This window comes from Platichthys flesus, chromosome 4 (assembly GCF_949316205.1).
Source record: "Platichthys flesus chromosome 4, fPlaFle2.1, whole genome shotgun sequence".
NCBI classification, from domain to species: domain Eukaryota; kingdom Metazoa; phylum Chordata; class Actinopteri; order Pleuronectiformes; family Pleuronectidae; genus Platichthys; species Platichthys flesus.
The window spans coordinates 17,326,715-17,348,155 of NC_084948.1; the positions used below are offsets into that span (position 1 = coordinate 17,326,715).

Consider the following 21,441-nt stretch of genomic DNA (forward strand, 5'->3'; position numbering starts at 1 on the left):
AGAGGTAGTGCAATTATCAAATTTTTGCTGTAAGATTTAAATGCATTCTTAATTGTTGTCTTTTAATCGCTAGTTGCTGTACTGACTCACAGTCATCTGCATTCACCTCATGTTATGTGAAGCAGAAAACCAAATAATATTCATCAGTGGTGATGGCATTAATCAGTTAGTATGAAAAAGTCAACGAGGGTTACGTCCTTCAGATTTTAAGCAAGTGTTTGTATGATGACGATATGATAATTTCCCCTAGTTGAGTCTTATATTTCACAAAGAAAAACAATGTTCACACACCTCTACATAATCAGAAGCTGAACCTGTGGAATCTTTTTTGATCCTGCACCAGCCTTGACATCCCCTATAAAAAGCATTCCCTTCCAAAGTGCACAATGTTTTTATCATGCTGTGCTCCAAATTAATTTTACGGTTATGTTTATGTGTGACTTCTCGAGTGCTGTCAGCATCAGGCAGAATGCAAATTATACAGTCTAAATATCTGACTTTTCCCTCGTAGGCTAAGAAAGAACTGAAAAATGCACTGAGATGCTGCCTGATATGTGTCATTCTGAATTTCTGAACATGCACTGTTTTTATTTGCCAGGCAGTCACATACCTTCAGTGTTTGAGATGCAACACATGTCCTTTTTTTAATGTCTGAAAAAGCTCAGACTTTCTGATTCCATCAGGAAGCAGCTGCTCCTCAGACTAAAGGAGTGGACGACATGAAATGTAATCCAAATTTTTTAGGAGATTAAAAGACACCCTGACTCAATCCAACTGAACAAACCTGTATGATCACAGCAAACACTTTCTCCAGTCTAGGAATTTAGATGCACAAAAACCGGGCAGGTGCTGAGCTGAAATGAATAAATAATCAAATAAACGCAATGATTAAGTGAAAATTGGAGCCCTGCAGTGTGAGTCATTAGTTGTTTTTTTGCTTTTTTTAATTACTAAATCATCTCCCCCCCATCTCTCAGTTAAATTGCACACTTACATATTAATGTAATACAGCTTTGACTTCAAGAAGGAGCACGAAGTTATTTGACAATTCTTTTTTCTCCATTTCTCTTTTTCAAAAAAAGAATTGTGTGTGTTTGCCCTTTGTCCTTTGCTAACTCACACAGGCACCGCCATCCCACACGCACACACAGATGTTGTCACAGGTCTTTTTTATAGACTTGCAGTCATGCACTCATTTCCTGGGGATTTACTCTAACCATCGCTAACTCTTAACCTAACCACTGACCCCCGAATTCTACTTTTTTTTTCAAATTTGGGACACGTCATAGCATTTGTCTTCAATTGTATAAGCCGTGTCTATGAAGATAAGGCTATGAAAGACGCGCAAACACACCCACACCCACACATACATTCCAGTCTTGCCCCATGGTGTTATTTGAAGTCTAGCCAGAGGTCTGTCCGACAAGCCAGTCCGTACCCAAACCTGAGCAGCTGTTTAGAGACTTAGCTCCTCCAACAGCTCTCATCAGAAGTGGAACACAGTAGTTGTTGAGCTGTTCTTTAATACCCCTATGATTCATATTTGTTCTTTTCACTTTCCCAGAATGCATCTCTGCATGCCTCACTGTACTGAGGTCCTTGCCCTGGCCAACATTGTATCAGTGGATTACTCATCCTTCCACTGGGGGGGGGGGGGGGGGGGGGGGCGTGTGTGTGTGTTTGTGTATTACTCAAACAGTAATGACTTGTTTTTCAATTGCTACTGTAGATAGGGCTCATGTTCATTGTTCAGCCTAAAGTGCATTTCAGTGTTTAAACTGGCTTGAAATAATCCGTTGATTACTCAGTTTGCAACAGTTTTGAGAACTGATCATGTTTTTAAGCTGAGAGGCTACAACATCAGTCTAATTCTTACTCCTCCATAGTCAATATTTGCTGGTTTTCTTTTTATTCTTGAATAGTGTTGATTAGAACTACAAGGCGATATGAATGTAATCATCTGAGCTGGACCAGTCATGGATGATTTATAGACAAAACAATTGACTGAAAAAAAAAATATCACTTAAATTGATAGCTGTTTTTTGTTGCAGCTCAAGATTTCTTAATCAAGTAAAAGACGAGGGAGAAAAACTGGGCAAGGCTGCAAATAATCTTGAACTTTCATCCACTCGCTGCCTTGTGTACTGTGTCCATTTGGATCATTGGTTTTGCGGAGCCTTAGATATTTAAACTTTGCATTCACAAGATTTACATTCTCCGTCTTTTTGCACAAAATGTGACTCTTCTGTCAGTCGTCTGACTCAATCTGCTTCAGTGTGTTTGTGTCGTCTCACCACCAAGACCACCACAAGGTTTTCATTGATATTTGTCTGAGGTAAATATATTTGCCATTGGCATGATGTGATAGAATTTCCTGGAAGAATTAGCTAAAAAATGTTCTGCCATGAATTAACAAAATGCTAAGGTATGAGACCTCTTGTGTTGCCCCAAGACACGCATCACGATTACGATACTGTCGTCTGTCTATGCGAATTTGTTGTTGGAAACCAAGTGCGCTTCAGCCTGACAGTGTGTGCAGTTATTACTTTGGAGTCCTGTTCTCTTCATGTGCGCATATTCGGACCTCCTCGACACATTCCCCCCCCCTGTGTGTTTTTTGATTAGCAGCATAGCATGAAAGCTGCCCCAGTCACTGAACGGCTTCCTCTATGGAATTTGCCAGCTTCTGTCTAATCAGGTTCTCACTGACAGAAGTTGGCCATTCATCAGACACACTGGGTGTTGGAGAAGCATCATCTCCCTGACGCTCAGTCCTGCAACGTAAAAATTGATGTCTTTTCTTTTTTTTTATCGTACAGTCTTTGTGCCAACACACTGCTGACCTTTTAGTCAACTCTGTACTGAGACAATACCAAGTTGTTAGGTTGAGGTGATTACAGTGTGATGCATGTTCCTGGCCTAGGGACATAGGTTGCTCTACTTTAAATAACTCATGTTTGGTTGATGGCACAACGTTTCTGATGTTAATGGGCTGTGAAATTGGCTTAGTTGACATCTTTGTGCATCTTGACAGAGACCTAGTTTCAATACTCTCTGCAGTGATGTTATCTTCGCACAACTGTGTAAAGAGACCAGGGAAACAGTATAACTTATATTTAAAAGGAAAGAAGTAAAGATGTGATGTTTTTAGAACAGATGCAAAGACCAAGCAAAAGGTTGGTTTTAATACTATCCTGCAAGTGGATATCTTGCTTTGGGATTGATCTGCTGGATCTTCTGGTAATTGCATGTCATGTATTTGGCTGCGTTTGTCGTGGTTGTTCTTGTGCATTGTTGTCAGGTTTGGTTGGTGGTCTGTATCCTTGCCAGCTGGAAAGAATGCCAATAGAGTTTCCTATCTTGTGTGCCATAAAGTGTGAATTGAAGAGTTAGCAAGCGATCTGCACAGAGAGGTGTGAAGAAGAACCCTGCCGGCAGCAACAAGCACTCTCCAAAGTTCATGGGCCTGAGAAAACAACAAAAACATACGTCCTATAAAATAGTCTGTCGCACTCACAAGAATAATTAGTGAACGCTGAGTGTGAAAGGTTGGAAAAACAAAAAGTGTGTTGTAAGAGCAGACGATGGTTAAAGGTCAGCGATCTGGATGCTTGTAGAATGAAGACCGTAAAAATGAATGACCTGGAGGCAGCATAGAGACTTTGGCTTTGTATGTTTTTCTAAACAACCACAAAGTTGCTCTGTCTTCTGTCTCCGTTGTGCTCACTGTGTTTGTTTGTGTGCGCACTGCAACTATACACCGACAAACACTGCATCACCATTAAACCTCCCACAGCTCACACCCTGTTCGAACTTGTACCAGTGTGGACACTATATAGCAGAACAACAGTTCTCAGTACTCATCATCCCTTTTCCTCTTGCAACTATGACAACACAGTTCACTCTCCATGTCATCTGTCATCCACTGCCTATACTCTCTCACACACACACACACACAAAAACAAGTTAGCTTTAAATAGGGGTTTCTGATAAACAAATTACATTGTTTCTTCGTTAAATGAATATGCTGTTAAGAAGAGCTGGTAAACTACTACCGTCACCAGGCCAGGCTCACACCTTATCAAAAATAAATTATCATTTCAACACAACCACTCAAACTCCACCCCAAAAATCTAGACAATCCATTATTTTTAATTGTTGTGTAATAACCTTATACTGTGTTAAAATGTAAATTCTTGAAATCTAAGTCAATGCTAAACATCTGCATACTTCTCTCTCTGTGGCTGTAGACTACCTGGCAAAGCACGGCCGTCTCAGTGAGTCGGAGGCAAGGAGGAAGTTCTGGCAGATCCTGTCGGCGGTGGAGTACTGTCACAACCGCAACATCGTCCACAGGGACCTGAAGGCAGAGAATCTGCTGCTGGATGGCCACATGAACATCAAGATTGCAGGTACCCTTAAACGAATAGTGCAGGGACGAACCGTAAGGTCACTGCTGGTTGAGAAATGTAAGACGTCTCCATGGAATCATGAAGTTTTGATCCATCGCCTGCAATGATTTGTGCCGTTGTAGTTCAGAAATGTCTGAAGTACCTGCCCAGTCCATTTGCATAGTGTTGAGAAGTGGTCTGAGATTGATTACGAGGTAACAGTTGGCTGAAGGATGCCAGGACAGACATCTTAAAATCTCAGTGAGACTTATGCCACCTTTTAAAATCCGATGAACAGAGGCGGTCAGAATTCCCCTCCACCAGCTTTATTATGGAGGTGGAAACATTAAAGGATAATATACAAAAATAGGAATGGGCCCTGAGGCAGGTATTTGAAACTAAGCTGGAGGTCTGTAGTACAAGCTTCAATGTGTGGCTACTTGGCGGGGAGATGGAATATCAGATGAGCGGATGGAGGAAGAATGAGGATGAGTGGTGCAGTGCAGGGTGGTCAGGGTGCAGTTGCTGCAATACACTGAAAGAGGCCAGGGTTTATCTTAGGCTTTATTCCGAGCTGATTCTGACATCCATCTGAGGTGACCTCATCACACGAGGTTGGCTATAAATACAGGTGTGAATGGATACCAGACTGGGAAAATGCCCTCTTGCCTCAAAGGACTTCAAAAGGTTGAATAAAGACACTGTTTATTGGTTTTATAAATGTTTCTTCACGAGGGGAAATGACAGACAAGCTCTTCAGTTGACCTTCACTGCCAGTTTTCAGTGGCTTATATTTGTTCTATGAGGTAAAGTCAGATAAAGACAGGACTGCACAATGACTGAGGGAGAACCGAATGTTAAACCTGCATCATTACTCGTCCTTTCCTATGTTTCTCAGAAGGGTCCAGGATGATCACCTGGAGATGTTATTACCCCAACAGTAATTTTCACAAACATGTCTGACTCACAGCCGATTGTCCGCACGGCAGATTTGATTTGAAGCTGGAAAAACAATGAACAGAACATTACCTGGCCTGTGATTAGAGAAAACATCCCTGGGGTGGACATCAGCGGCAAAGTACATTCTGTACTTCTCTTACCCACAATTTGCTCCGACATGTTTTGTAAATGGTACATGAAGGGAATATGTCATTTTTGCACTGTACATGGGAAGGAAAGCCCTTGCTTCAATTCTCCCATCTGCATTAGTCACATTGATGCCAGTTTACCGTAGATCAGCCAGGACAATTAAAGACGTACATTTCCTGTTTGTGTTAATGCAACTAGAGCTGCAGCTACTTGTTATTTTCATTATCACTTCATCTTTTGATTATTTATAGACTTTAAATGCAAATTTGATGGGCTGGAAATTAACTGCAAGAAATGATTGATTGAATTACACAATAGTTTTTTCCTGTCCTGCAGGATAAACAGACTTTATTTAGTTCATCGCCTAAGGAAAATAATGTTTAAGAGTGTTTTTAAAATCATCCTTTCAACTTTTCAGCGTGCTTTGGATTGATGTATATCATATCTTTTATTAAATATTTTTTAGATTATTTTAATTTATATAATTCATTCAGCTTTATTTAGCTTTCAACTAGAGGGGCACTCAGTAGAGGGCATCCCAATGAGCTTTTCATCAAGATCCATTAATTAATAAAGGATGTTGAAAACTCCCTATTTTACAATTTTAAAGAAAACTAAAACAAATTCCTTATCCAGATCCACACCAAACAGTAATGAGTTCTCCCCCAGCCCATACCACACCCTTCAACCAAGTTTGTGCTAAACCATCCAGGACTTTTTGTAGAATCCTGCTAACTAGCAGACAGATGAAAACAATGAAAACGAATACGAACAATATATATTTTTTATATTTGCCTTCTTTTCATATTAAACTGTGGGCTTTAAAGATATTCAGGTTACAATTATATAAAACAAGGACTAAGAATGTAGAAACAGATTGTACCTCTGATTCTGTGGTTTCCCTGCGCTCCAGTATTGCCTCCCTGCTTCCTAAAGGCCACCACTGGTCAGTCTCTGTGAAGCTTAACCAGGCAGTGGTCAGTCAAAGAAAGGTCAGGCTCACGGTGGCTGCAGAGGAGAGAGGAGCGGCGGCAGCGGGGGGTGCCCTTCATGTTTTCTCTTCAAACAGCTCCTTTACGTTCGAGTTGACAGTCTGAGGGGAACAGAATGTGCAGAAGAGAAATGACAATAACAAGAGCGAGGTGCTTTATCAGAGGAGGTGGGCCTTTCTGACTTAGCAGAAAATACATGTGTGTATTCCATGTTTCCAGTTGAGTTTCTCTCGGAGGATGTCTTTCAAGGCATTTATAGCTTCATTAACCATTATTTCAGGTTTTCAAGGTTGACTCCATCTGCTGAGTGGTGTGTCATTTAAAATGCAACAAACCTGAAAGGTATTTCATGCTCAATTATTTCATGCTCAATTAAACCATGTGGCGAGAACAAACAATCTCCAGATCGGGTGCAGCTGTTGCAGCTTTCTTTAACTTGTCGGCATATTGGATTCTTTTGTAAAGACCAAATGGTAAACCCTCAAGGGTTGACCCATATGACAATGTACAGTATACCATACAATAATAGATGTAAAGATGGAGTCGTGTCTACTGGTCTGTCTTCGTCGTCGTCATTGTTGTTCATGTTGTTATTGTTCTTGTATCCTCTCAGATTATATTGTATCTTTGTCGTTTGTGTTGCAGATCAGAACAGAGCTGCTTTCTGTTTGTATCTGTTTGTATATGTGATAAAGTCACAGATGACATTTATTAGATTATCTATAATTGAGCATTCCCATTGACCTTCTACATCAATTCTTGACCATGGAAGCAGCAGCTCATCCATTAGTACCATTTAGCATTCGATTTCAACACGTGATCTTTAAAGCCACAAAAGAAGATTTCTCTGTGACATTATATGTTAGTGATTAAAAATTGTGGTCAAAAGTATTTATCAGTTTATATAACTGTTTAATCAGCATAGTGTAAATATTCTGAATATGGTTTGGGGTCATAGTTGGTTGACAGTAATTAAAATAACCCTTCGACTGGGATCAGATTCTGAGAGTTAATGAATCTTACTATGTGCTGAGAGGTACATGACCTTATCTATGTCCAACTTAGTAGAGGAGCAAAGACAAAAATAAAAATGTAGAAATCTGTATGTATCAAATAACAAAGGTATTTTGAACTTTGGGACACATTTTTACATTCACATGTGACCCACATCCCTCCTGGTAGGATGAAGATTTGGTTCCTTTAAAGCAATAAATAATATATATCTTAAACTGTTCAATACAGTCAAGCATGCAGTGATATGTTAGGTGTATCAACTAGATGTCTACTACATTCAAGCTGCTCTGGATAGCATTAATGTACCAGGTTTAACAGTTAAAGCAGAATTTAACATTTAATGAACAGCTGCCATTGTGGTAACATATGATAAGATATTTTGTACGGAGAAAGCCTGTATAAATAAATTGAACTATGTATATTTATACAGGTGTTTATTTGAATTGCATGTCAATTGCCAGACACAAAGCGACTTCTAGTGAAGGATTCCACTCGAGCATTACTTCAGTATAGGAGACCTTGGAGACGGAACTAAGAGCTAAACCTGTTCAAGATGATGGAGTGCAAGGAGATGAAGCAAAGAAGTGCACAGTAATTGTGAGTTGGGCGTGTTATGGTTTTAGAGGTGCTAAAGAGGAGGTGCTTACCGAAGCGTTTTCAAGAGCTTGTTGAAGATGGAGAGGGATTCTGCTTCTCTGATATGATGTGGGCGCTCGTTCCACCTCGTCTGGAGCAAGACTGCCATGTGCACAGTGATGGCACTGCCAGACATCCTCCTCAGAGGAACAGACTGGCCAAGAAGTAGCATAAGCCTGTGTGTTTGAGTTCAAGTAGATGGGGCGCAGACCCAGAAGTAATTGTAGTGACTTGAGTTTGATTTTGTAGCCCGTGGAGGTTGATGAGCGGCGTACTGGCATGTGCCCTTTTCAGACTGATCCAGAAGAAGACACACCGCACCATCCTGGACCATCTGTAAGAGTTTGCCTCTGTGTATGATGGGAATTCCACCAGAAGGACTTTTCTTTCAATGCCAACATATGAGCTACTCATGGTCGTAACAGACCAATTAAGACTCTACTGGCAAAACCCCTGAGTATAGTGAATTAAGAAGGTTTGCAACAACTACTGGACGGATTACGACGATATTGGGTGGAAAGATGTGTTATGGTTCAGGGGAGACCCATTGCTAGTCAGGGGGTGGATCTGGGAATTGTTTTCAGTTTAACAATGTGAGATATGGCGTTTTTTAACATTATTGTGAAAGTCTCAAGAAATAATGAGAGATCATTTTAGAAACAAATCAGATATATTTAGATTGCCAAAATCTATGAACTGGTGGTGATCTGGATAATGGTCAGGATTTTAGAAATCAAAATAAGTATTTTTAGTGGGATGATCTTTTCTCGGTTATTGTACGGTAATAGATATTCAATTGAACGATATCAGAAAATCTCTAATTTACCTTTTTTTTTAAACCGTTTGGGAAACGTTTCTGTGTGTATGGTATGTGCATCTTATGCAATACATGTACATGCATATATATCCTTTGAGTTGCTGATGATTTCAGCTTTTCATTTGTTAGAGGAAGATTTTCTTCTGTCAAAAAGCTACATGGTTTCACCTGACATGACCTTTGCGATAAGAGTGAAAGAGGCTGAGGTGTTTTGGAACTTGAAGAATACAAGAATGAAGACCAGGAGAGAGAAACATTTCCAGGTTATAAAAAAGCAGAGAAGAGATGGGAAGGGAAGGCACAAGAAGAGAGAGGAAGAGTGACTTCAGTGTCATGCACCTCCAGCTGCTGCCATAACCGCATCAATGCTCACACCTCGTTATTAGAAACACTATTTTAACTGCTGGTTGTAGTCAGCTCTACTCATACTTGTCATATCCATACACACAATTTTATAAGCCGTTAACTGGAGAGTATTCCTGTGTGACAAGTTTAGGCTAATATTATGCTAATGCTGTTGTGCGTGACACCCCCCCCCACCCCGCCCTTCCTGTTGAGCTGTGAGTGCCATTCGTAGCCTGCAGCGTGCTGGAGCGTTTGACGTCAACCAGTCTGCTCAGTATTCAGCCGCACGAAATGGGTCACAGCTTCTGACGATAAACCAGCTGCACTGCTCGGCTCGGCTGTGCCTGCATCTCGCGCCTCACCTTCACAGCAGCATCAGACGGCAAACATACTTGTATTAAAACCCTACTGTGGTGGACTGCTTTACCCTCGGCTTTGTATCAGCCTTACCTGCTGTCACCTGCACTGGTAGAGAGAGCTAAATGCATGGATTCACAACCTGCCAAATTATTTTTATTTGCAGATAGAACTGCATTTGTGTCTCGTACCTGATTCCTGTTGATCTGTTTTCCATCGTGGGTGTTGCACATGCAGATAAACACAGAACCTAAGGCCACTCGGAGTGCGCATACCAAGATTTTTATCTGGATTGGCAACAATTGGCAAACAAACACTCATAATTATCGGTCCCCTATACATGCTGGATTTTTTTTACCTACAAGATCCATTTATTATTCACTGAAAAAGAATATTAAAAGGTCCTTCCCCTGATACAGATCTGGACCCAAATTTAATGGGTTCCCTCCTGACCTATACCACATCCTTACACCAAGTGTCATGGAAGTCCTTCCAGTAGTTTTTGTGTAATGTTCTAGTGGCAGAAACTTGGACTATGGGCAGAGAAGGTCTCTGGTTCGTCTCTGGTTCGACTCCACGTAGAGACAACAAAAAGACGAACCTGGATTGATCTGTCCAAAAATCCAAGAGTCTCCCTACCCTGTCTAGTGCCCCTGAGCAAGGCACCTTACTCCCCCAACATCTGCTCCCCAAGCACTGTACATGGTCGCTCACTGCTCTGTGTGTCCTGCACCAGATGGGTCAAAAGCAGGGGTTAAATTTCCCTACCTGCATGAGTGTGCCTTTGCATGTCTGTGCATGTCTGTGCATGTGTTTGGGACAAATAAATGCATCATCTTAATCCTGCTGACCAACAGATAGACAGACAGAGAAACATATTCAAATAACCTCATTGGCAAAGGCAATAAGGATAGCTATGCAAACGTGTGTGTGTGTGTGTGTGTGTGTGTGTGTGTGTGTGTGTGTGTGTGTGTGTGTGTGTGTGTGTGTGTGTGTGTGTGTGTGTGTGTGTGTGTGTGTGTGTGTGTGTGTGTGTGTGTGTGTGTGTGTGTGTGTGTGTGTGTGTGTGTGTGTGTGTGTGTGTGTGTGTGTGTGATTTAATAGGAGTGTGGGTTGTAGATTGTTTTCTGTTTATTGTGAAGGATCGTGATATAGAGCAGCAAACAAAAAGGATATGGTTACACATTTGGTCCCACTTGCTCACACTGTGTCCTTGTGAGTGTGTGTATATGTAAACCCACATCACCTCCACCCCCATTTTGTTTTATCAGTGTTATTTTTTGTTTTGCAATGCATTTCTCTATTTATGCAACTGTTTTGAATCATGGAAAAGGGGCAGGCGTGGAGGGTTAAGTAAGTCAGATTGTCTGCTCTTTTAGCTCTCAGGTCCCATGAGACAATCACAGGGTCCTACTGATAATATAAATCAGCGTGGAGGTATTTCCCTTATCAATTTTTTAATGATATGAAAATAAAAAGATTATCCAGGCTTCAAAGTGTTCATAGATGAAAGATCAGTGCTCATCACAAATTGAAATCCTATTTACAATTATTTATTTTCTGCTGATGAATCATTTCAGCATGAGACAAAGGATCATTTACTTGCAAGGGGTTTGGGGAAAGAGGGAGTTGGGATGAGAAGGCGGGAGAATGATATGAACTAACAAGAAAAAAGGTGTGTGTGGGCTGAGTGATTGCAGGCACGCAACTTGACTGAGATTTGGCAGATATTACTGCAACTTGTAGTTGGATTTTAATGAAAGGCAGGAAGTGTGTGTGTGTGTGTGTGTGTGTGTGTGTGTGTGTGTGTGTGTGTGTGTGTGTGTGTGTGTGTGTGTGTGTGTGTGTGTGTGTGTGTGTGTGTGTGTGTGTGTGTGTGTGTGTGTGTGTGTGTGTGTGTGTGTGTGTGTGTGACTCCTCTGAAGACTTAAAATCAGAGGTTTAGTGGTTTCTGCAGGGAGCCAATTAGAATCAGCATTAATGACCTCATGTCGGTCTCCAGGGGAGGTTACCTCATGCTAAGGCCTTATTCCTCAACGTAAAAATATGCGGCTCACATGTTGCGTTATGTGAAACCAGCGACCCCGTGGAGAAACTATTGGTCATGGGGTGACCTGATAGCTGAATGTTCAGGGTACACACACCACATGGTCGCCAAATGCCCTGAGCAGCATGTCCGTGGTCCGATTCCCAGTTTACTGCATGTCATGCACCTAGTCTCTTTCCTTCATTTCCTGTCTGTCTCCACTGTTGCTGTAGACTTGAGGCATAAAATGCCCCAAATAATTTAAGAAGGCGTTACTCTTCTACAGCTATACTATAACTGTAACCTCTTCTTCCCCTTTTTTACAGTCACAAGAGATATTTACAGTTAGAGGTTTGGTCTTTGCAGGAACTGCTGTGGTCACTTCATCAGACTCTGGAAGGGCCTTTTAAAGTTTCAAAACACTTCCCATTAACCGACTTACATCTGGTGTTTTCTTTTGTCTAATGTAGATTTTGGGTTCGGAAACTTCTTCCAGCCCGGCGAGCCTCTAGCCACGTGGTGCGGCAGCCCGCCATACGCTGCTCCAGAGGTTTTCGAAGGACAACAGTATGAGGGCCCGCAACTTGATATATGGGTAAGATGAGTGTTTGCATAAAGTAGAAAAATGATAACATTAGGATTTAAACATCTGCACTGACACATGTATTGAATTTATGTCAGAGCCTGTCTCCTTCCTTGAGATCTTAATATATTACTTTTTTAATATTTATTCTATGTATTTAGTAAGGAGTCACTAGATGTTCTTCCTTCCATATGGTGCTGTTAGGATGTAAAGTGTAATCTCCCAACCACAGCTCACTGCCTGCTGTATATTGCGAATCATGTACTACATTTATTTCTGTATGAAAGGCTGTGTATTTGTGAGTAGAATCTGTGAATGATTGATTCATTGATCTAAGATTTCTCTCAGCTCCTGCCCTGACCTTGATATATTCACAGAGTATGGGGGTGGTGCTGTACGTGCTGGTCTGTGGTGCATTGCCCTTCGACGGGCCTACGCTGCCTGTGCTCAGACAGCGAGTCCTAGAAGGAAGGTTTCGCATCCCCTACTTCATGACTGAAGGTAAGACGAGATGAGCTAATTCTTTCTGGGAAACTGGAGACAAAATAATACGAGGAGACGGTGCCCTCTCCCACTCCTTCGTTCTTCACATTCCTGTAAACGCACAAGCATGCAGTGTGTTTGTGAGACATCGTCCACTTTCTTTTCCTTATGTATGTAGACAAACTGAGGCATTCATTACATTAAGCATTCCTGGGAGAGATATTGCGGCACTGAGGAATAGATCTCAGTTTTCCTTTTTCAGTAACCATAATGTTGAATGTTCACTGGCAGCCTCTCTTGTGGATGCCATCAGTTGAGGGGTCATTTCATTAATGAGCATTATGCTGATTTGCAGGGGAAAAAGGAAGAGACACGCTGCCATTGTCCTGTGTATTCAGTGTGTGTGTGTGTGCGTGCATGCTGCAAAGTTAGTCAGGATGGCTAACTTGTCTCAAAAGCAGCCCTGCTGTTTTGCGACTGTGCAAGCTAGCTGGCAGCAGATTAAGTCCAGAGCTGGAGCTGTTTATGTAACCTGGGGAAGAGCCAGTGGAGCCTTCCAGCAGATCGCCTGTCTGTCTCCCTGAGGAGAATCTGTCTGTCTCTGTCCGTCTTACTGTCTGTCTGACTCATGCTGACTCAAGATGTCTTACTCAAGTAAGACATCTTCCTGTCAGTCTGTGGCCCTGTCTGTTCCTCTTGTCTTGTTTCTCCGTATCCAATCTGGAAGTCTGTGGCACTTTCTCCGCAGGGGGTGTGGTGAGCGAGTCGGCCAGATTTCTTTATATTTCCTTTTTTCCTCTGTTCAAGACCTTGAAACAATTAAGACATAAGGGGAATGTAGGAGTGTAATGTCAGCTCCTTGGCCAGACTGACACTCAACCGCCCCCCCCAGTCCAGCCCCTTTTCCCTGAACAAGGAGAACAGAGTGTGCTGATATCTTCTTTCTCCTGGAACTCTTGTACTTCTTACAGGACACACACATTGCACAGGCCTGGGAGGCAGAAGTAGAGAATAGCCTAGAGGCAGTAATCATTTTCATGTTCTCTCGAACAACAAACAACCAAATCCCTGAGTCTGAATCCTCTATCTGTGTGTGTAGATCTTTGTGCATGATATCTGTAGCTGAAACTCTCTCCAATCATCAGGTCAGAGCATAAACCAGTCTCCTCTTGATTAATCAAATATTTTTCAGTTCCAATCTCAGTCACTGGAACAACACTCAGGAGTTGTTTCTAATATTCAGTTGAAAGCATTGAGTAGCAGATTGTGTTGCTTTAACTTAATTATGGTGACATTTTTACGATGGAGTATTACGGTAAGTGAAAGGGGAAAAAAAATATCAGTGATTTCAAGAATTAAGTCTTAATATTGCTAATGAATAATGTTGCAAATTAACATGAATATATTCCTAGTATTGCAACAATAAAATCTTAATTATAGGATTTGTTTCATTTTAGAGGGGAAACATAAGTAGATTAGCGTGGAGGAGCGAATTTTTGGTAATTGCCAACTGTTTGGTTTGCATTGGTTACATCTACATGATATTTAAAGAAGTCGAGAAACTATGAGATTGGTTCCAGTTTTTGGAGTGGAACTCCAGCAAACACAGATTCTCCTTGCTACTTAATTTCAAAACGATGTATTTGTTTCTTTATTCTCATTATGTTACGACTTTATTCTTCAAATGAATGTTTTTCTTCACGTGGCCTTAAGTTATTTCTAAGTTCCCATGATAAAATCAGTGTAATGGATAACATGAAGTCAGCCTCAGTACCCGCTCTCTGCTCCTCAACTTTATAGAACTGTTCTCCTGCACCGGCGAACTGAGTGCAACTCTACACCACTTGGACAAGTGTTAACTGGGATGGTTCTGTGGTTGAGTCATGGTGGTGTAATGTACTGGCTAAGAGCAGTGTGCCAATCAATCAGCCAGACGGTTATGTAGTGTTGGCCCCCTCTACATAGTCCAACCCTCCTCGTGGTTAGCAACTCTGATAAATGTGCACAGCCTCGGATGTTGCTATAAACACAGCTGCAGCAACGCAGAGCCTGAGTAACGTCTGGGTCAAACAAATTGTAGCGTAATGTACTGTATTGTAATTGAAGCAAGTTGCAGGGTGGAATTGCAGTGAAGGGCAAGCTGGTTATGCTCAATAATCAGGGGGGGAAATGGCGAACCTCCAGCCACAAGGTAGAAAAATGTGATGTTATCTGACGTGAGTAGATCATCAGGGCTGCTGGGAAGAATGTGCAGCGGGGAGCTGAGGATGGCAGCCAGGTCATTTGGAAGACAGGACATGAAGGTGACCTGCGGAAAGTTGATGTGTGCAGACAATAAACTTAAATACTTGGATACAATAATTGGATACATGGCTTAAAGTTAAATCATAATTCCCACAGACAACTGTGGTGTGGCAGGTTTATTTGCTAATTGGAAGAACGACAATATGACAGTTGGATTTTTTAATGTAAGTCAAAAAGACAACTAATTTTGTATCTAGTCTTGTTTAATTCAAACACAAAACAACTTAACTCAACATAACATATTCCAGTAAAGAATGCATTGAAGAGCAAGCAAATAATGACCCACTGCACAGCTTATTTATCGAAAACACATCTGTTTTACTTTAAGACTGCAGCAGCAGGGTATACGGGTAAGGATGCTGTGTGGCAGGCAGGAATGCGGTGCAGGCAGTAGGGGTGCAGGCAGGCCAAAGCGGCACAGCCAGGGGAACTGTAATCCTGTTAAGAACCCAGCTGTGTCTGACGTCAAACTCATCTTACCACGAACTAGAGGTGAGGAGTTCTCATTAAGAGGGGAGCAGAACAGAAAGAAGACATGCCGCTCAGAAAGGGACGACACAACAAACCAAGAAAATAATTTAGAGAATTTTAAGCTCAAAATTGTGATTTCTGCTCCAGTTCCTCCGGGCTGGTTTGACAAGGACATGGTGGTTTGTGGCTTAATTTGCTTCATCACAGCTTATACAAGTTCTCAGCGTCATCAAACATGAGCTTCCTCTTACGTTTAAAAAATGTTGGGATCTGAAATATGAGAGGATATAGAAATGTTTTCAGGCTTTATATGATTGTATTCTCCAACCCTTGCAGACTGTGAGCACCTGATCCGCAGGATGTTGGTCCTGGACCCATCAAAGCGTCTGTCTGTGGCCCAGATCAAGGAGCACAAGTGGATGGCTCTGGATATTCCAGTGCAGAGGCCCATCCTCTACCAGCAGCCCCTGTCTGCCGAGGGCGAGGCAGGTGTGGGAGAGTACAGTGAGCAAGTCCTTCGCCTGATGCACAGCCTCGGCATCGACCAGCACAAGACCATAGAGGTGAGGCAGGAAAGGAAAAATTTTACAGTTTCAGGGGTAAACAGCTATGATCCAGTGGAGGCTATCACAGGACATCTAGGCTAAAAATAAAATTGTAAATGACGCCGTTTCGAGTTGCATGTAAATGTGGGGGCTTACAAATGCTTGGATGACACCACAGGAGCAGTATGGAGGCATTTTATAAATAATATAAGAATAAAAATAATAACTTCTTCACCCACTCCATCTGCATAGTGGTGGGTAGATAATGAGTGAATTTTCATTTACGGGTTGAAGCGTGAAGAAGATGGTGACAGTGGTTATGGATCAGTCTTTATACGCAGAACACAGTGTCCAGCAGTGTAATGCAGCAGCATAGCAATACAAGAAGGATGAACATGTGGAATCATTTTGTCAGTCTTGTGGAGCTCTATAGGTGGATTCAGTAACATTTGGGCCCTGAGCGATGCCAGGCATGGGGCCCCACTTGTTCCTTAATCTCACCTTCACTTCAGAATATTATTAACTGCTAACTCGACCAGCCTGTGGAGGAAATACCATCCCTCAAAGTAGTGTAGTTGAATTTTGAGGTACGTGTACTTTACTTGAGTCAACTTTTGCAACTGTTCCTAAACACTACTGTTTAATTATTTGTTTATTAATGGTTAAAGAAACTACGTAACCCATGAGCCACAAAACAAGTTAAGAACAATAAAAAGATAAGAAAATTCAATAACAAAAAGTACAAAAAAGTAAACTAATATTTATGACCAGTATGTTATTCTAACAGACAATAATATTTTGGCACTAATTGGACAAAATAAACTTGTCCATTGACTAAATAAACACCTGTGCATAAAGCTATGTTTAAAGCTCGACCAATAGGGATTTTGTGGGGCAGTACTGTTATTAGGTAATTAACAATTAGTTAATAAAATGTCAATCATTTTTGCATTGCTTATCCAATACTGCTATGTCTTTTTTCACCACTTGGTTCTTCTCTAGCTTTATATCAGTGAAATGACCAAGCTGATATTTATCTGCACCATCTTCTCTGTATTGCATTTTTATTTTAAAACCCTATAATTATTATTTTTTTATTTTTTTAATCTCTATCACAGTAATCCACTTTCACAGGAATAACTGAAGAATTATCTTGGCATATTGCAAGAGCTGTCACAGAATGGAAGGTGTGCCTCGGTAGTCACTTCAGTTACACACACCGCCATTTATGTCGTCTCTCATCCTCCAGTCTCTGCAGAACAAAAGCTACAACCACTTTGCTGCTATCTACTACCTGCTGGTGGAGCGGCTCAAGGCCCATCGCTGCAGCTTCCCCGTTGAACAGCGACTCGATGCCCGCCAGCGAAGGCCCAGCACCATCGCCGAACAGACCGTCGCCAAGGTAACCGCAGGGCGTCCAGACGTCGAAGGGGGGTCTGAATAAAGTATTCAGAGATTATCCTCCATGCCTCCCTGATCAAAGCTCGGTTATTCACACCTGCACCCAGGGACAAACAAATAGACGGACACATTAATTTATTTGTCCAGACCGGGTCCGGTCTTCACCTGCCTTTTCCGCCCAGCCTTGATCTTAATGCTTCTCCCTCTGTTACATAATTCATCATTTTCTTTTCTTTGCCCACTGTCTCTTCTTACCGACTTTGTGCAATTTCTCTTTCATTTCCTTCACCGACTATAGGATTTGGCTTTCTTCTCTTTGGAATTATAAAGCCGAATTTGGTGCGGCTCAATTTGATCATAATTGTGTTATTGTTGAGCATTGGCCATGAAGTGTCCGACTCCAGTCCTCAAAGCCTCTGCTTTTCTCCCTCTCTGCAGTCGACCAGTGCATCAGCCCAGGTGGGTTTGCTGCCACAGGGTGTTCGTCTGCTGCGCTCCCCCGCTGTACCCCAAGCCTCCTCTGATGCTTTCACCTTCCCCCAGACTGCCTCACCCCTGGAGCAGAATTTCATGGTGGAGGACATCAACACACCCAAAGTAGGTCCAATAGCAAAGAGTTAAGGAGGAGCCTCAGACACAAGCAAGCTTTTTTTCGTTGGTGTGTCCTCCTCTGACTTCCGGTTATGGAAGTTGTAGTTATTATGCTAGTTATAAGCTTTGCGCAAGCATGTCTTGAAGAATTATCCTAGTGTACCTACTCACTGTGAATCAGGAATGTTTGTGTGCATGCCTGTGTCTGCGCATGCCAGACCCCTCTAAGGTTTCCAGTATTGTCTTGCGCCGTCAACATGCCATAGTGCAGCTGACATGCCCTCTTATGTAAGCCCTCAGGCAGCACTCACATCAGACAGGACAGCTGCCCATCCTGCATGGCTCCTAGACACACACACACAGACACACACGCACGCAGTGTGCTCTCTCTCTCTGTTTATCTATGCCAACCAGCGACCTTTTCCTCTAGGCCTGTTGTTGATCTGACTGATTATTACAGAACACAGACACAGGTCTGAGTTGACGGTCTCACACACCTGGAGGGCTACACAGTCAGAAACACACTTGCCCAGACACACACACACACACACAGAAACATGCAGTATACTTCTTAACAGTTTATTAACCTACCTGCTGTCCAAGCTCCAGTTAAGAGTGCTGTGTATGTTGTTTAGTGTGTGCATGTGTCTGTCTGGTAAGCAGAACCGAACAGAGCCGAGACAGAGTGCTTGTTATCTGCATGAATGGAGCATGGTTATGTAAGCAGGTCCTGTGATGATGATGTGACCTAATGTGGATCTGAGTGAACACACATGGACGGGAAGCTGGCGCTCTGCTCCAGTGATCTCACCGCCGTGACTTCCTGCCCGTCAGCCAACGGCTCATCTTTTCTTGTTTAGTTTTTGGTTTGGCCTTTGTCGTTTTCCCTCTCCTGTTCGTTTTCCCTTTTCTCCTTCTTCTCTTCTTAATTCCATAACTTCGCTTTCCCCTCATCATCCCATCGATTGTCATCAACTATTTCTCAATGCCGCTTCTCACCCCTTGCCCCCAGTGTGTGTGTGGGGGGGGGGGGGGGTGCATGTGTCAGTTGAGTAACAGCATTCCTATCCCAGCACACTACAGAAAGCAGATGGGGAACTGGGCAAAGCTGCTCTTTCTAGACCAACACCAGGCTTTCCGGCTACTGCAGCAACTCATGCAGATGATCTTTGTGCTTGTATGAATGTGTGTGTTTTTTGTCTTTTGTGTGCGTGCGTGTGTGTGTCACACGGCACTTTCAGTCAGAGCTCGCTTCCTGGTCCTGCATTCCTACATCCCCACTAATTGAACCCTCATTCTCAGTGAGGAGGTTCCTGTCTTGTGTCCAAGTAGTCAAGGGTGAATGATTGATATTATGTGTGTTAGTTTGAGTTTGTGCCATATGTTTGTTGTTAAGATGCCTGATCTGACAACCTTGATTTTTCTCAATGTGCCCTGCTCTCTTTTCTTCCTGACAGTCAATACTGAAAAGAGATTATTGTTCTCTCTCTCTCTCTCTCTCTCTCTCTCTCTCTCTCTCTCTCTCTCTCTCTCTCTCTCTCTCTCTCTCTCTCTCTCTCTCTCTCTCTCTCTCTCTCCCCCTATCCAGGTGAATGGCTGCCTGCTGGACCCCCTGCCTCCCCCCACTGTCCTACGCAAGTCCTCCACCTCGTCGCCTAGCAACATGATGGAGACATCTATCGATGAGGGCATCGAAACTGAGGAGCCCGACACGGAGGAAGATCCGCACCACTTGCTCATGGCCTATCAGACGGCACGGTTCGGCCAGCGGCGACACACCCTCTCTGAGGTCACCAACCAGCCAAACCAAGGTATAATGTCAGCTGATCAACACACACATTTACTATCTGTCACATGCATTCAGTGATAACACAAAACTGCTTTCTGGATCCAAAATGTTTCTCCTCTAGGTAAATTATTCACTCTAGGCCACAACCCTTCCATGGGTAGTGTGGAATCAGACATGGGCTACGACATGGGCTCCATGCAAAGTGACCTTGGTCTTCTGGAGGATCCCCCCTCTCTCTGTGAGATGGTGCCGACCAACAGCTCCGCCCCCGGTGTCACTCCTACGCCGTACTTGAGCACTCGGCCCGCCAACCCAGCAATGGCAGCCCTGACTTCCCAGCACAGGGAGGCACACAACCGCTCCCCTATCAGCTTCAGAGAAGGACGCAGAGCATCCGACACCTCCCTCACCCAAGGTCAGAACCACCAGGGTTAATTATTTCTGTCTATACCCACGGCACCCCTCCTCACTGTAGGCACTCAGACTACACTGACTTCATTATTGGTATCTTCCTCTATAAACCAAGACACTATAAACCCTCACTCTATGAGGTTCGTCCCTTTTTTCAGTGAACACTATCAGACCTGTCACTGCTGTAGTTAATTGAGAAGCTGTTGTTTAATTAAAACATAAACTAAAATGTCATTGAATAGCGTACATTCCCCCTTAAACCTCATTATTAAATCACATTTAACTGAGTTTAGATCTGCACCAATTTCCCACACTCATTAATATCAGGTTTTTTTTTCATAATACAGCTGAAAGTCGGACAAACAAACTGACGCAGACAAAAACATGACCTCCTTGGTGGAGGAAAAACTTACATTAACTATTTTTAATTGGCTAATCCATTTATCATTATACTTCACCTCAGTTCATCACTTATCATTACAAATTATTATTACCAATGTCATATAATATCATCTTATTAAAGTGGTTTTCTAGCTAGATTATATTCTTTGTAGAACAGGGAAGGTCTTAAGAATTGACTTGCTCAAGTGCAGAAAGATGAACCTGACTTCTAACATATGGATGTGCAATCGTCGGTGCAGTGCTCATTAAAAACCCTCAATAAATCATAATGCAAAGCAGTTACATAATATTTTACATCTGTTATAACAAAAATAATATTCCTGATGCTGCATCTACACAGCAGAAGTTCACGTGTGAACCTGAAAGGCTGCTGAAAGACGAAAAGACAATCGCAGCCAGAGAGATACGCTTTGATATCTCTGATCATTTGTATATGCAAGCGACGATTTAACCACAGATCCAAAACACAGATCTCGTTCAGCTCAGTCACCACGCGCTGGTCCACGCAGCACCAGAGAAGAAGAAGAGCTCTGTTTCTCATGACACAGACGCAACACCCTGCTGCAGCTGCTCACACACACACCAACACACACAGACGTATATACAGTCTTCTAAATAAAAGTGCCTCATTCCCACCTTCCTATTTGCTCCCCCTCCTCTCTTTCACACACTTTTCCCCCCCTGTCTCTGCCTCCTCTCCCTTCCCTTCTCTCATCCTCTCCTGTGACGGCAGTGATGATTCACGTTATGAATCACATACAGATATTTGAAGGTTTCAGCCCACATATCTCCCC

General features: G+C 42.5%; 1 protein-coding gene across 2 annotated transcripts in view; it reads left to right on the forward strand.

Moving 5' to 3' along the window:
- The window catches only part of sik2b (salt-inducible kinase 2b), a 44,363-nt gene that overhangs the window by 15,102 nt on the left and 7,820 nt on the right, over nt 1-21,441 (forward strand). For both annotated transcript variants that reach the window (XM_062386466.1, XM_062386467.1), the window contains exons 4-11: nt 4,251-4,412; nt 12,138-12,262; nt 12,628-12,751; nt 15,845-16,071; nt 17,303-17,455; nt 17,893-18,051; nt 19,634-19,856; nt 19,956-20,249. In XM_062386466.1, the coding sequence (XP_062242450.1) occupies nt 4,251-4,412; nt 12,138-12,262; nt 12,628-12,751; nt 15,845-16,071; nt 17,303-17,455; nt 17,893-18,051; nt 19,634-19,856; nt 19,956-20,249 (1,467 nt within the window). The remainder of the gene's footprint in view (nt 1-4,250; nt 4,413-12,137; nt 12,263-12,627; nt 12,752-15,844; nt 16,072-17,302; nt 17,456-17,892; nt 18,052-19,633; nt 19,857-19,955; nt 20,250-21,441) is intronic.